Genomic DNA, 15024 nt, shown 5'->3' on the forward strand with positions numbered 1-15024 from the left:
AGCCCCTGAGACCCCAGACTCAATTACAGACCCCAGACCCAAAATAAACCCCCAAATAAACCCCAGAAAAATGGGCAATAAACACCCCAAATTCGTCTGTCCTGGTTCTGATTGGGGACATTGGGGTTTGGGGACACTGACATGGGGTTTATGGACCTGGCGCTGGCCCTGCTCCTGCCCCGGCCGGCCCCGAGCGCCCGCTGAGACCCCAGACCCAATTACAGACCCCAGACCCAAAATAAACCCCAGAAAAATGGGGAGTGAACAGCACAAACTTGTCATTGTTCTTCCTTGGGGTCAGGGTTTGGGGACATTGGGGTTCTGGACCTGGCGCTGGCCCTGCTCCTGCCCCGGCCGGCCCCGAGCGCCCGCTGAGACCCCAGACCCAATTACAGACCCCAGACCCAATTACAGACCCCAGAAAAATGGGCAATAAACACCCCAAATTCGTCTGTTCTGGTTCTGATTGGGGACATTGGGGTTTGGGGACACTGACATGGGCTTTATGGACCTGGCGCTGGCCCTGATCCTGCCCCGGCCGGCCCCGAGCGCCCGCTGAGACCCCAGACCCAATTACAGACCCCAGACCCCATTGCGGACCCCAGACCCAAAATAAACCCCAGAAAAATGGGCAATAAACACCCCAAATTCGTCTGTTCTGGTTCTGATTGGGGACATTGGGGTTTGGGGACACTGACATGGGGTTTATGGACCTGGCGCTGGCCCTGATCCTGCCCCGGCCGGCCCCGAGCGCCCGCTGAGACCCCAGACCCAATTACAGACCCCAGACCCCATTACGGACCCCAGACCCAAAATAAACCCCCAAAATATGGGCAATAAACACCCCAAATTCGTCTGTTCTGGTTCTGATTTGGGACATTGGGGTTCTGGACCTGGCGCTGGCCTTGATCCTGCCCCGGCCAGCCCCGAGCAGCCCCTGAGACCCCAGACTCAATTACAGACCCCAGACCCAAAATAAACCCCCAAATAAACCCCAGAAAAATGGGCAATAAACACCCCAAATTCGTCTGTTCTGGTTCTGATTGGGGACATTGGGGTTTGGGGACACTGACATGTGGTTTATGGACCTGGCGCTGGCCCTGCTCCTGCCCCGGCCGGCCCCGAGCAGCCCCTGAGACCCCAGACCCAATTACAGACCCCAGACCCAAAATAAACCCCAGAAAAATGGGGAGTGAACAGCACAAACTCACCTGTCCTGGTTCTGATTGGGGTGGGGGTTTGGGGATATTGAGGTGGGGCTTTATGGACCTGGTGCTGGCCCTGATCCTGCCCCGGCCGGCCCCGAGCGCCCGCTGAGACCCCAGACCCAATTACAGACCCCAGACCCAAAATAAACCCCAGAAAAATGGGGAGTGAACAGCACAAACTCACCTGTCCTGGTTCTGATTGGGGACATTGGGGTTTGGGGATATTGAGGTGGGGCTTTATGGACCTGGCGCTGGCCCTGCTCCTGCCCCGGCCGGCCCCGAGCAGCCCCTGAGACCCCAGACTCAATTACAGACCCCAGACCCAAAATAAACTCCCAAATAAACCCCATAAAAATGGGCAATAAACGCCCCAAACTCGTCTGTCCTGGCTCTGCTCATGGTCGGGGTTTGGGGTCACCCCATTAGAGACCCCCAAACCCCACCAGGGTCCTTGTCCCACCCAGGAGGGACCCCCCCAACCCCAAAGACCCCCAGACCCCTGAAAGGGACCCCATAAACCCCTCAAAGGGACCCCCAAACCCCTCAAAGACCCCCCAGACCCCTCAAAGACCCTCCCAAACCCCTCAAAGGGACCCCAACCCCTCACAGGGACCCCCAAACCCCCAAGTCACACTCCAGAAGCTTCTCCTCTTTATTGCAATCCCGGGGGTCCCCCCGGAGCCCCCCCAGGACCCCCGGGGGGGGCAGGAATTTGGGGGGGGGGGCTACATGACCTCGTAGCCGCTGCGGATCCCCCGCATGAGGCAGCAGGAGAAGACAACGCCCAGGACCTGGGGGACACCGAGGGGACATTGGGGACATTGGGGGGACAATGGGGACATTGGGGGGACATTGGGGGGACATTGGGGGACACTGGGGACATTGGGGGGACTATGGGGGACATTGGGGGGACAATGGGGACATTGGGGGGACAATGGGGGGACATTGGGGACACCGAAGGGACAATGGGGACATTGGGGGGACATTGGGGTGACATTGGGGACACCGAAGGGACATTGGGGGGACAATGGGGGGACATTGGGGGGACATTGGGGGGACAATGGGGGGACATTGGGGACACCGAGGGGACATTGGGGACATTGGGGGGACATTGGGGGGACACTGGGGACATTGGGGGGACAATGGGGGGACATTGGGGCACAGGGAGGGGACATTGGGGGGACAGATCTGGGGGGGTCGGTGACACTTGGGAGGGTGCCAGTTTGACATGGGGGGGGGGTCTCACCCCACATTTTGGGGGGGGTTCACCCCAATCTCAGGGGGTCTCAGCCCACATTCGGGGTCTCTCCCCCATCCCGGGGGTCTCTCTCCCCCCATTTCGGGGGGATCTCACCCCACATTCAGGGGGGTCTCACCCCACATTCACAGGTCACTACCCCATCCCGGGGGTCTCTCCCCCATTCCGGGGGTCTCTCCCCCATCCCGGGGGTCTCTCCCCCATTCCGAGGGTCTCTCCCCTATCCCGGGGGTCTCTCCCCCATTCTGGGGGTCTCTCCCCCATCCCAGGGGTCACTCCCCCATCCCGGGGGTCTCTCACCTCGAAGAAGGCGACGCCCAGCGCCATGGCCGCCAGCACCACCACGTTCCTCCCGACCCACGCCTCGAGGCTCGGCAGGCAGCCCTGGGTAGGTGGGCGAGGGGGGCACATTGGGGTGCTCAGGGGGGACCCCCAAAGAGCCGCTGACGAATTCGGGTGGGGGTCTCACCTTGGCGAAGACGGTGGCCGGCGTGGGCCGGAGGTTGCAGCTGGCACCGGGCTGGCGGCAGCAGGAGCTGGGCACGGAGTCGTTGGCACCGAAGCTGCCCACGCTGGCCCAGTCCGTGTAGTTGTTCACCCCGCAGCAGGACAACTGCCACGAAACCGGCTCAGGGTTGCCTGGGGCGGGGGTCCAGCAGCAGCCCCCTCCCCAAATTTGGGGTGGAACCCACGCTCACCTCCCGCTGGATGCCGTCCACGGTGGCGCTGAGCGCCGCGTCCCCCTCGTAGCCCCTCACCGCTGCCCACAGCCCGTCCTCCACCAGCCCGTGCACCTGGGGGGCAGCGGGGGGTCACGGGGGGCTCGGGACCCCCAGGGGGGCACAGAGGGGTTGGGACCCCCGGGCGGGGCGGGACCCCCACCTTGTTCTTGAAGACGTAGCCGGTGACGGCGGCGGCGAGCTCCAGCAGGAAGATGAGGCTGAGCAGGACGGTGAACTGGGGGGGCAGGGGGGGTCAGGGGGGTCAGAGGGGTTTGGGGGGTCTGGGGGGGGTTTGGGGGGTCAGAGAGGGGGTTTGGGGGGGCACTGAGGGGTTTGGGGGGTCTGGGGGGGGCACAGAGGGGGTTTTGGGGGGGTCTGGGGGGGTCACTGAGGGGTTTGGGGGGGCACTGAGGGGGTTTGGGGGGTCATAGAGGGGGTTTGGGGGGGCACTGAGGGGTTTGGGGGGTCTGGGGGGGGCACTGAGGGGTTTGGGGGGTCTGGGGGGCGTTTGGGGGGTCTGGGGGGGCACTGAGGGGGTTTGGGGAGTCACTGAGGGGGTTTGGGGAGTCTGGGGGGGTCAGAAAGGGGATTTGGGGGGACACTGAGGGGTTTGGGGGGGTCTGGGGGGGGCACTGAGGGGTTTGGGGGGTCTGGGGGGTCAGAAAGGGGATTTGGGGGGGCACTGAGGGGTTTGGGGGGTCTGGGGGGGTCATAGAAGGGGTTTTGGGGGTCACTGAGGGGTTTGGGGGGTCACTGAGGGAGTTTTGGGGGATCTGGGGGGGCACTGAGGGGTTTGGGGGATCTGGGGGAGTCCCGGGGTGTCCCCGTGGTGGTCCCCACGGGGGTCCCGGGGCAGTCCCGGGGGTTTCCCGGGGGTTTCCCGAGTGGTCTCAGGGTTGTCCCGTGGTGGTCTCGGGGTGTCCCTGTGGTGGTCCCGGGGGTGCCCCCACAGGGGTCCCGAGTGGAGGATCTGGGGATTTCTCGGGTGGTCCCGGGGTGTCCCAGTGGGGGTCCCGGGGGTTTCTCGGGTGGTCCCGGGGCTGTCCCGGGTGGTCCCTGTGGTGGTCCCGGGGGTGTCCTCACAGGGGTCCCGGGTGGGGGTTCTGGGGGTTTCTCGGGTGGTCTCGGGGTGGTCCCGGGTGTCCCCGTGCTGTCCCCGCGGGGGTCCCGGGGTGTCCCGGGAGGTCCTGGTGTCCCCGTGCTGTCCCCGGGGCAGTCCCGGTGTCCCCGTGCTGTCCCCGTGGGGGTCCCGGGGTGTCCCGGGTGGTCCCGGTGTCCCCGTGCTGTCCCGGTGGTCCCTGTGGTGGTCCCGGGGGTGTCAGGGCTGGCCCCCGTGGGGGTCCCGTGCTGTCCCCGGGGTGTCCCGGTGGTCCCGGTGGTCCCGTGCTGTCCCCCTGGGTGTCCCAGGGTGTCCCGGTGGTCCCGGTGGTCCCGGTGGTCCCTCACCGTGGTGAGCAGGCAGTGGCTCTCCCGCCAGGCGCCGCAGCAGCCGAGGAAGGCGCTGAGGAAGATGAGGCCGCCGAGCGCCGCGACGGCCGCGGGGCTCCAGCCCCCGGCGCCGCCCGGGGCCAGCGGGGCCCGGCCCAGCGCCAGCGACACCGCGGCGCCCGCGGCGGCCAGCGCCGCCCCGCAGAGCTGCGGAGGGCGGCCGGTGGGACGGGGACCCTCCCCGAATAACCCGGGACAGACCCCTCCCCGAATAACCCGGGACAGACCCCTCCCCGAATAACCCTGCTAAACCCCCAACCCAAATCACCCTGCTAAACCCCGGCGGCCAGCGCCGCCCCGCAGAGCTGCGGAGGGCGGGCGGTGGGACGGGGACCCTCCCCGAATAACCCGGGACAGCGCCCGAGCGACCCCTCCCCAAATAACCCGGGACAGACCCCTCCCCAAATCACCCGGGACAGACCCTCCCCAAATAACCACTGCTAAACCCCGGCGGCCAGCGCCGCCCCGCAGAGCTGCGGAGGGCGGCCGGTGGGACGGGGACCCTCCCCAAATCACCCGGGACAGACCCCTCCCCAAATAACCCTGCTAAACCCCCTCCCCAAATCACCCGGGACAGACCCTCCCCAAATAACCCTGCTAAACCCCCTCCCCAAATAACCCGGGACAGACCCCTCCCCAAATCACCACTGCTAAACCCCGCGGCGGCCAGCGCCGCCCCGCAGAGCTGCGGAGGGCGGGCGGTGGGACGGAGACCCTCCCCAAATAACCCGGGACAGCGCCCGAGCGACCCCTCCCCAAATAACCCGGGACAGACCCCTCCCCAAATCACCACTGCTAAACCCCGCGGCGGCCAGCGCCGCCCCGCAGAGCTGCGGAGGGCGGGCGGTGGGACGGGGACCCTCCCCGAATAACCCGGGACAGACCCCTCCCCAAATCACCCGGGACAGACCCTCCCCAAATAACCCGGGACAGACCCTCCCCAAATAACCACTGCTAAACCCCGGCGGCCAGCGCCGCCCCGCAGAGCTGCGGAGGGCGGGCGGTGGGACGGAGACCCTCCCCAAATCACCCGGGACAGACCCCTCCCCAAATAACCCTGCTAAACCCCCTCCCCAAATCACCCGGGACAGACCCTCCCCGAATAACCCTGCTAAACCCCCTCCCCAAATCACCCTGCTAAACCCCGGCGGCCAGCGCCGCCCCGCAGAGCTGCAGAGGGCGGCCGGTGGGCGGGAGACCCTCCCCAAATCACCCTGCGCAGCCCCCTCCCCAAATTACCCGGGACAGACCCTCCCCAAATAACCACTGCTAAACCCTGGCGGCCAGCGCCGCCCCGCAGAGCTGCGGAGGGTGGGCGGTGGGACAGAGACCCTCCCCAAATCACCCGGGACAGACCCTCCCCAAATAACCCTGCTAAACCCCCTCCCCGAATAACCCGGGACAGACCCTCCCCAAATAACCCGGGACAGACCCCTCCCCAAATAACCCGGGACAGACCCCTCCCCAAATAACCCGGGACAGCCCCTCCCCAAATCACCCTGCACAGGCCCCTCCCCAAATCATCCGGGACAGACCCCTCCTCAAATAACCCGGGACAGCCCCCTCCCCAAATAACCCGGGACAGACCCTCCCCAAATCACCCTGCTAAACCCCCTCCTCAAATCCAGCCCTGCACAGCCCACGGACCAGCCCCCTCCCCAAATAACCCTGCCCAAATCCCCCCTGCCCAGCCCCCTCCCCAAACACGGGTGGGGGACATGGGTGGTCACGGGTGGTCACGGGTGGACACGGGGGGGTGACGGGTGGACACGGGGGGGTCACGGGTGGACACGGGTGGTCACGGGTGGGGCCAGCGGCCGCAGGGGAAGTCCGGGAATTTCGGCCTTCCGGCCACGCGTGAGCGCGGGGGGGGCCGCCCCCACCCCTCCCGGGGGTCCCGGTGGATTCCGGGGGGGTTCCCCCCACCGGGACCCCCACGCCAGCCCCCTCCGTGCCCGGTGTGCCCGCGGGGCGCGGGCTCGGCCGCGCAAACACGCGCGGGGGGGGCTGGCACCGTGTCCGCCGTGTCACCGCGTGTCCCCCGGCCGGGACTCGAGGGGTGACTCAGCCCGGTGCCGCCGGGGTGGCGACGGGGGGGGCGGGAAGCGGCCCCGTGACCCCCCGGTGTCCCCCCTGTGTCCCCCCGGTATCTCCCGGTGTTCCCCGGTGTCCCCCCGGTATCTCCCGGTGTCCCCCCGGTATCTCCCGGTGTTCCCCGGTGTCCCCCCGGTATCTCCCGGTGTCCCCCCGGTGTTCCCCGGTATCTCCCGGTGTTCCCCGGTATCTCCCGGTGTCCCCCCGGTATCTCCCCGGTGTCCCCCCGGTGTCCCCCGGTATCTCCCGGTCTCCCCCCGGTGTCCCCCCGGTATCTCCCGGTCTCCCCCCGGTATCTCCCGGTGTCCCCCGGTCTCCCCCCGCTATCTCCCGGTCTCCCCCTGGTATCCCCCGGTGTCCCCCCGGTATCTCCCGGTGTCCCCCGCTATCTCCCGGTCTCCCCCCGGTATCTCCCGGTGTTCCCCGGTGTTCCCCGGTATCTCCCGGTGTCCCCCCGGTGTTCCCCGGTATCTCCCTGTCTCCCCCGGTCTCCCCCGGTATCTCCCGGTGTCCCCCCGCCCGCTCCGGCCGTTGGCTCCCGCCGCTCTTTCCTCACCCCGACTTCCCCATCGCCGCCTCCCGCCTCTCCCGGGGTTCCCCCCGGTTCTACCGGTCCCGGGACAGGATGTGGCTTCACCCTCGGTTACAACCCCCCCCAGCCCCGGTTCCGCCCGGTTCTACCGGCACCGGGACCCCTCCCGGTGCCCCCGGACTCACGCAGAAGACGAAGCTGAAGAAGAAAACCAAGAACTTGACGCACTTCAACGCGCCCTCGGCCGCCATGGCCCCGCCGTGCTGCGGAACCGCCGCTCAGCACCGGCACCGGGCCCGGCCCGCGGCCGGTACCGAGCCCCGCCGCCGAGGGACGGCCGGGCCGGGGCGGTGCTGCTCCCGGAACCGCTCCCGGTACCGCTCCCGGTACCGCTCCCGGTGCTCCCGGTACCGCTCCCTCACTTCCCCCGGTCCCACAGCTCCCGGTACCGCTCCCGGTACCGCTCCCGGAGCTCCCGGTACCGCTCCCTCACTTCCCCCGGTCCCGGTGCTCCCGGTGCCGCTCCCCTTCCCCGTCCCGGTGCTCCCGGTCCCGCTCCCGGTACCGCTCCCGGTGCTCCCGGTACCGCTCCCTCACTTCTGCCCGTTCCGCTGCTCCCGGTACCGCTCCCTCACTTCCCCCGGTCCCGGTGCTCCCGGTGCCGCTCCCTCCCAGATCCCGGTCCCGCTCCCACTGCCGTTCCCCTCCCGTTCCCGGTGGTCCCGGAACTGGTCCCTCCCCACTCCCGGTGGTCCCGGAACCACTTTCCCGAACTCCCCGCGGTCCCGGTCCCGTTATCCCCCCGTTTCCCCCGGTCCCGGTGCCGTTCCCCACCCGCTCCCGGCGCTCCCGGTCCCGTTCACCGCCGCCCTTCCCGAGGGCTCCGGATCATGTGACGGGGGCGAGCCGAGAGAGCGCCGGGACCGCCCCGGGACCGCCCCGGGACCGGCCCAGCACCGCCCCGGGACCGCCCCGGTACCGGCACCGGGACCGCCCCGGGACCGCCCCGGAACCGGCACAGCACCGCCCCGGGACCGCCCCGGGACCGCCCCGGGACCGCCCCGGGACCGGCCCGGGACCGCCACCGGGACCGGCCCGGGACCGGCACCGGGACCGCCCCGGGACCGGCCCGGAACCGGCCCGGAACCGGCACCGGGACCGGCACAGCACCGCCCCGGGACCGGCACCGGGACCGGCCCGGAACCGGCACAGCACCGCCCCGGGACCGGCACCGGGACCGCCCCGGGACCGGCCCGGGACCACCGAAACACGAGCGGCTGCGAGGGATCCTTTATTGGGGGGACATTTGGGGACATTTGGGGACATTTGGGGACACCGGGAACTCGGGACTCTGAGCTCCCACCGCGGCCCGCACCGGGGCCCCTGATCCCCCCGACCCAAACTCGGGGTCCCGTTAACCCCCGACCCAAACTCGGGGTCCCAGATCCCCCCGACCCCAAAATCGGGGTCCCAAATCCCCCCGACCCCAAACTCAGGGTCCCAGATCCCCCCGACCCCAAACTCGGGGTCCCTGTAACCTCTGGACCCACATTCCCGGGGTCTCAGCCCCCCAAATCCCCACCCCAGTGTCTCCCAGCCCCCCAAATCCCGCATCCTGGGGTCCCAGCCCCCCAGATCCCCCAAAATCCCTCTCCCCGGGGTCCCAGCCCCCCAAATCCCCCCAGATCCCCCCAAATCCCCCCTCCCCGGGGTCCCAGCCCCCCAGATCCCCGCACCCCGGGGTCCCAGCCCCCCAGACCCCCCAGATCCCCCCTTCCCGGGGTCCCAGCCCCCCAGATCCCCGCACCCCGCGGTCCCAGCCCCCCAAATCCCTCTCCCCGCGGTCCCAGCCCCCCAAAATCCCAGCCCCGTGTCAGAGGGCCGGCAGGTCGCCCAGCGCGGCCAGCACGGCTCGCAGGTGCGGGGGGTGCACGAAGGCCACGAGCCCCCCGAGGTTGGCCCAGCGCTGCGGCCCGGTCCGGCCCGGTACCGGGCGGTGGTAGCGCAGCTCGGGGGGCTCCGCGGCGCCCCCCGCCCTCAGCGCCCCCTCCAAGGCCACCACGCCGCCGCCCAGCGCTCGCAGGATGGCGTGGGGGGCACACGAGTCCCAGGCGAACGTGGTGGGCTGCGAGAGCACGAAGGCGTCCGCCAGCCCCAGCGCCACGCAGAGCAGCTTGTAGCCGGCGCCGGCGGCGAAGAGCGGGGGACCCCCGCCCAGGGAGCCCAGAGCCCCCCGCACCGCCGCCGGCTCGGCCCGGCTCAGCACCACGCGGGGCCGCGGCCGCGGGAGCGGCGGGGACAGCGAGCACAGCCGCGTGGCGCCGTGGGCCACCCCCCAGTGGTAGCGACCCTGCCACCTGCGGGGATGGGGACACCTGAGATGGGGGACAGGGACCCCCGGGATGGGGAATTTGGGGGGATTTGGGGGGATTTGGGGGCTGGGACCCCGGGACAGGGGAATTGGGGACCCCGGGACCAGAGGGGACAGCGAGCACAGCCGCGTGGCGCCGTGGGCCACCCCCCAGTGGTAGCGACCCTGCCACCTGAGGGGATGGGGACACCTGAAATTGGGGACAGGGACCCCCGGAATGGGGGGATTTGGGGGGATCTGGGGGGATTTGGGGGACTGGGACCCCGGGACAGGGGAATTGGGGGACAAGGACTGGAGGGGACAGCGAGCACAGCCGCGTGGCGCCGTGGGCCACCCCCCAGTGGTAGCGACCCTGCCACCTGAGGGGATGGGGACACCTGAAATTGGGGACAGGGAACCCGGGGAGGGGGAATTTGGGGGGATCTGGGGGGATTTGGGGGGATTTGGGGGGATCTGGGGGGATTTGGGGGCTGGGACCCCGGGACCAGAGGGGACAGCGAGCACAGCCGCGTGGCGCCGTGGGCCACCCCCCAGTGGTAGCGACCCTGCCACCTGAGGGGATGGGGACACCTGAGACTGGGGACAGGGACCCCGGGGAGGGGGAATTTGGGGGGATCTGGGGGGATTTGGGGGACTGGGACCCCGGGATGGGGGGAGAACTGGGGACAGGGACCACGAGATGGGGGAACTGGGGACCCCGGGATGGGGGAATTGGGGACGCCAGGACCCGGGGTGCAGGGTCAGGGCTCTCAGGGACCCCCGTTGCAGGGTCAGGGGTGTCAGGGACCCCAGTTCAGGATCAGGGAGTGACAGGGACCCCAGGGCGTGTCAGGGGTGTCAGGGGTCCCAGGGTGCAGGGTCAGGGGTGTCAGGGACCCCCAGTGCAGGTTCAGGGGTGTCAGGGACCCCAGGGTGCAGGGTCAGGGATGTCAGGGGTCCCGGGGTGCAGGGTCAGGGGTGACAGAGACCCCCAGTGCAGGTTCAGGGGTGACAGGGACCCCAGGGCGGGTCAGGGGTGTCAGGGGTCCTGGGGTGCAGGGTCAGGGCTCTCAGGGACCCCCAGTGCAGGTTCAGGGGTGTCAGGGACCCCAGGGTGCAGGGTCAGGGATGTCAGGGGTCCCGGGGTGCGGGCTCTGGGTGTACCTGTGGGTCTGGGGGTCCCTCTGGAAGAAGGGCTCGTTGATGACCCCCAGCACGGGGACCCCGCTGTGGCGGTCGAAGGCCCCCACGAGCACCAGGGCCGAGCGCAGCCCCCCGGGCGCGATGCCATCGATGGCGGCCACGTCCTCGCGCCCCCCGATGAACTCGTTGGTGGAGTCTGGGGGGTGCCAGGGGGTCTGGGGGGTGCCAGCCATGGCCCTGGCCTTGTCCCCATCCCGTCCTGTCCCTGTCCCCATCCCATCCCAGCTCACAGTCCCCATCCCATCCCTGTCCCCATCCCATCCAGTCCCTGTCCCCATCCCTGTCCCCATCCCATCCAGTCCCTGTCCCCATCCCTGTCCCCATCCCCATCCCACCCTACAACATTCCCTGTCCCCATCCTGTCCCTTTTCCTGTTTCTATCCCCTCTATCCCATCCTGTCCCTGTCCCTGTCCCCTTCCCTGTCCCTGTTCCCATCCCATCAACCTCATCCCATCTTGTCCCCGTCCTTATCTCTGTCTCCATCCCTATCTCTGTTCCCTGTCCCCATCCCTGTCCCTGTTCCCATCCCTGTCCCATCCCTGTCCCATCCCTGTCCCCATCCCTGTCCCTGTCCCCATCCCTGTCCCTGTCCCCATCCCTGTCCCCATCCCTGTCCCTGTCCCCATCCCTGTCCCCATCCCTGTCCCTGTCCCATCCCTGTCCCATCCCTGTCCCCATCCCTGTCCCATCCCTGTCCCATCCCTGTCCCGTCCCCGTCCCACGCCCCTCACCAATGGGGTCTATCCAGATTCCCAGGTCCCCTGGGGACACTCCGGGGTCGATGCCATCCAGCTCCGTGTCCCCAAGTGTCACCTCCCGGTGCACGGCCTCTGCCAGCAGCTCGGCCGCCCTGGCGTGCTCAGGGCCCAGCACGGCCAGCAGCAGGGCCACCGTGTCCCCCGGGGTGGCACCGACCCGCACTGTCACCGTGCCACCTGCCGGGACCCCAAATGACACAGGGACATGGCACAGGGACACCCGGGGTGGCACCGACCCGCACTGTCACCGTGCCACCTGCCGGGACCCCAAATGACACAGGGACATGGCACAGGGACCTCTGTCCCCACAGATGTCCCCACCCCACTGTCCCCCATGTCTGTCCCCACTGTCCCCTCTGTCCCCTGTCCCCTGTCCCTCTGTCCTACTGTCCCTCTGTCCCCTGTCCCCTGTCCCTTGTCCTTCTGTCCCCTGTCCCCGTCCCCTGTCCCCCTGTCCCTTGTCCTTCTGTCCCCTGTCCCTCTGTCCCCTGTCCCCTGTCCCCTGTCCCCTGTCCCTCTGTCCTACTGTCCCTCTGTCCCCTGTCCCCTGTCCCTTGTCCTTCTGTCCCCTGTCCCCGTCCCCTGTCCCCCTGTCCCTTGTCCTTCTGTCCCCTGTCCCTCTGTCCCTCTGTCCCCTGTCCCCTGTCCCCCTGTCCCCTGTCCCTCTGTCCTCTGTCCCCTGTCCCTCTGTCCCCTGTCCCCTGTCCCCTGTCCCCCTGTCCCCCTGTCCCTCTGTCCTCTGTCCCCTGTCCCCCTGTCCCTCTGTCCCCGTCCCCTGTCCCTCTGTCCCTCTGTCCCTCTGTCCCCTGTCTCTCTGTCCCCTGTCCCCTGTCCCTCTGTCCCTCTGTCCCTCTGTCCCTCTGTCCCCGTCCCCTGTCCCCGTCCCCTGTCCCCGCTCACCCTGCGCGTCCCTGAACTCGCTGGTCTCCTCCCCGTGGATGTGCCCCCGCAGCTCGGGGAACTGGGGGGACACCGGGGGGGCTCAGGGCAGGCCCGGGAGGTGCCACCCCCTCCCCGGCCACCCCCGGGCTGTCCCCACCTGTGTCCCCAGGTCGTGCTTGATGAGCTCCTGGATCAGGACGTCCGCCAGCGTTTTGAAGTCGCGCTGGAAGCGGGCGTTGCGCTCGGGGCCCGACTTCTCGGCCAGCAGCAGGCGGAAGAGCGGCTCCTCCGCCCGGCACAGCCGCGCCACCTCGGCCGCCTTCTGCGACACCGCCACCAGCGCCGGCAGCAGCCCCGCCATCCCGGGCACCGGCACGGCGGCACCGGGACACCGGGACACGGGGACACCGGGATACCGGGACACCGGGATACCGGGATACCGGGATACCGGGATACCGGGACACGGGGACAGCCGGGACACGGGGACACGGGGACACGGGGACAGCCGGGACACGGGGACACGGGGACACCGGGATACCGGGATACCGGGATACCGGGATACCGGGACACCGGGATACCGGGACACCGGGACACCGGGATACCGGGATACCGGGACACCGGGACAGCGACACCGGGATACCGGGACACGGGGACACGGGGATACCGGGATACCGGGACACCGGGACACCGGGACACGGGGACACGGGGATACCGGGACACGGGGACACCGGGACACCGGGACACTGGGACACCGGGACACGGGGACACGGGGACACCGGGACAGCGACACCGGGACAGCGGGACACCGGGACACCGGGACACGGGGACAGCGACACCGGGATACCGGGACAGCCGGGACACGGGGACACGGGGACACCGGAACACGGGGACAGCCGGGACAGCGACAGCCGGGACACCGGGACACCGCCGCGCGGGACCGGCGACACAGCGACAGCGGCGACACCTGGCAGGGACAGCCGCGGGGTCAGCGATGCGCTGGGAAAGGAACCGGAGCGATCCCAAATGGGGATGGGGGACAGGGGGACGGGGGGACGGGGGGACAGGGGGACAGGGGGGGTGGGGATTTGGGGACATTCGGGCGTGGGGACGGGGGGACAGGGGGACATTGGGGTGCAGGGACAGGGGGATGTGGGATCTGGGGACATGGGGACAGTGTGGGGACATGGTGACACCGGGATTTGGGGACATGGGGACAGTGTGGGGACATGGTGACACCGGGATTTGGGGACATGGGGACAGTGTGGGGACATGGTGACACCGGGATTTGGGGACATGGGGACATTGGGGGGTGAGGATTTGGGGACATTGGAGGGTGGGGACAGAGGGACAGAGGGACATTTGGGACACGAGACATTGGGGTGTGGGGGCAGGGGGATGGGGGAATTTGGGGATTTGGGGACACGGGGACAGTGTGGGGACAGGGGGACAGGGGACATTGGGGTGTGGGGACAGGGGGATGGGGGAATTTGGGGATTTGGGGACACGGGGACAGTGTGGGGACAGGGGGACATTGGGGTGTGGGGACAGGGGGATGGGGGAATTTGGGGACAGGGTGACACGGGTCTGTGGGGACACAGGGACACAAAGGCGGCCACGGGGGTGGCCGTGGGGACGCGGGGCTGTCCCCAGGGGTGTCCCCAAGGTGTCCCCGCGTGGGGGTGGCTCTGTCCCGCGGGGACGGGAAGGGTTCGGCCCGGGGTTTCCCCGGTGCCCCCGGAAGGCGCGGGGCGACGCGGCCCCCCCGGCCCCAAATTTCCCCCCCCAGCCGCCCCCGCACCGGGGACCCCCCCCCAGAGCCCGTCCCCACCCCCGGGGACCCCGCGGGGACCCCCGGGGCCGCCCCCCGCCCGCGCCGCCGTTACCGGGGCCGCTGACAGCTCCTGCGGGCCGCCCGTGGGCGGGACCGGGCCGCGTCACGGCCGCGCTTAACCCGCTCGCTGCCGCGGCCCCGCGGGCCCGGGGCCACGCCGGAGTGCGGGGACACCGGGGGGCGTCGCGACACCGGCGGGGAGGCGACAAAGCGGGGGCGACCCCCTCCCCTCGCCGCCCCCCGGGGTGGCGGCACCGGTGGCACCGTGTCCCGTGTCCCGTGTCCCCGAAGCGCCCACGCCGCGCGGGGGAGCGCTGCCCCCGGTGCTGCGGTACCGGCACCGATCCCCTCCCGGGACCGGGGGGCAACGGGGCCGCTCCCCCCCACCAAAAACCCACCGGGACCCCCCCAGGGCCGTGTCCCCCTCCCGAGCCCCCCGCCCGCCGGTGCATCCCCGGCGGGTCTTCCCCTCTCCATGGTTCTGATGGGGCGGGCACCGGGAAAAACGGGGGGGGGGGGGGTCCCCGGTTACCGGGGGTCCCCACGGTGATCTCAGCGCCGGGGTTCCCTCGTTCCTCCCCTGGCTCCTCCTGGAAGCGCTGCCCGGTGCCGGTGCGGGGTGGGCAGGCTCCCTCTGTGTCCCCCCCCCCAAATCGCCCCCGCTTTGGGGCCGGGACCCCCGGGGGGGGTAACGGGG

At 69.6% G+C, this 15024-nt stretch overlaps 2 protein-coding genes across 2 annotated transcripts; both read right to left on the reverse strand.

Moving 5' to 3' along the window:
* Nucleotides 1–1842: 1842 nt before the first annotated feature.
* On the reverse strand, nt 1843–8269 carry CD63 (CD63 molecule). The gene is made up of 8 exons (XM_077788704.1): nt 8137–8269; nt 7488–7565; nt 4635–4823; nt 3349–3423; nt 3165–3260; nt 2936–3079; nt 2767–2850; nt 1843–1999 (listed from the first exon to the last, which is right to left on the reverse strand). The coding sequence occupies exons 2-8, from the start codon at nt 7551–7553 to the stop codon at nt 1934–1936; spliced, it is 720 nt and encodes a 239-aa protein (XP_077644830.1). The 5' UTR covers nt 7554–7565; nt 8137–8269; the 3' UTR covers nt 1843–1933.
* Nucleotides 8270–9175: 906 nt separating this feature from the next.
* Nucleotides 9176–13066, reverse strand: INPP1 (inositol polyphosphate-1-phosphatase). Its single transcript, XM_077788587.1, has 5 exons — nt 12654–13066; nt 12515–12575; nt 11588–11791; nt 10817–10991; nt 9176–9659 (listed from the first exon to the last, which is right to left on the reverse strand). The coding sequence occupies exons 1-5, from the start codon at nt 12855–12857 to the stop codon at nt 9176–9178; spliced, it is 1128 nt and encodes a 375-aa protein (XP_077644713.1). The 5' UTR covers nt 12858–13066.
* Nucleotides 13067–15024: the final 1958 nt, after the last annotated feature.

Source organism: Lonchura striata, chromosome 27, assembly GCF_046129695.1.
Source record: "Lonchura striata isolate bLonStr1 chromosome 27, bLonStr1.mat, whole genome shotgun sequence".
Taxonomy (NCBI): Eukaryota; Metazoa; Chordata; class Aves; order Passeriformes; family Estrildidae; genus Lonchura; species Lonchura striata.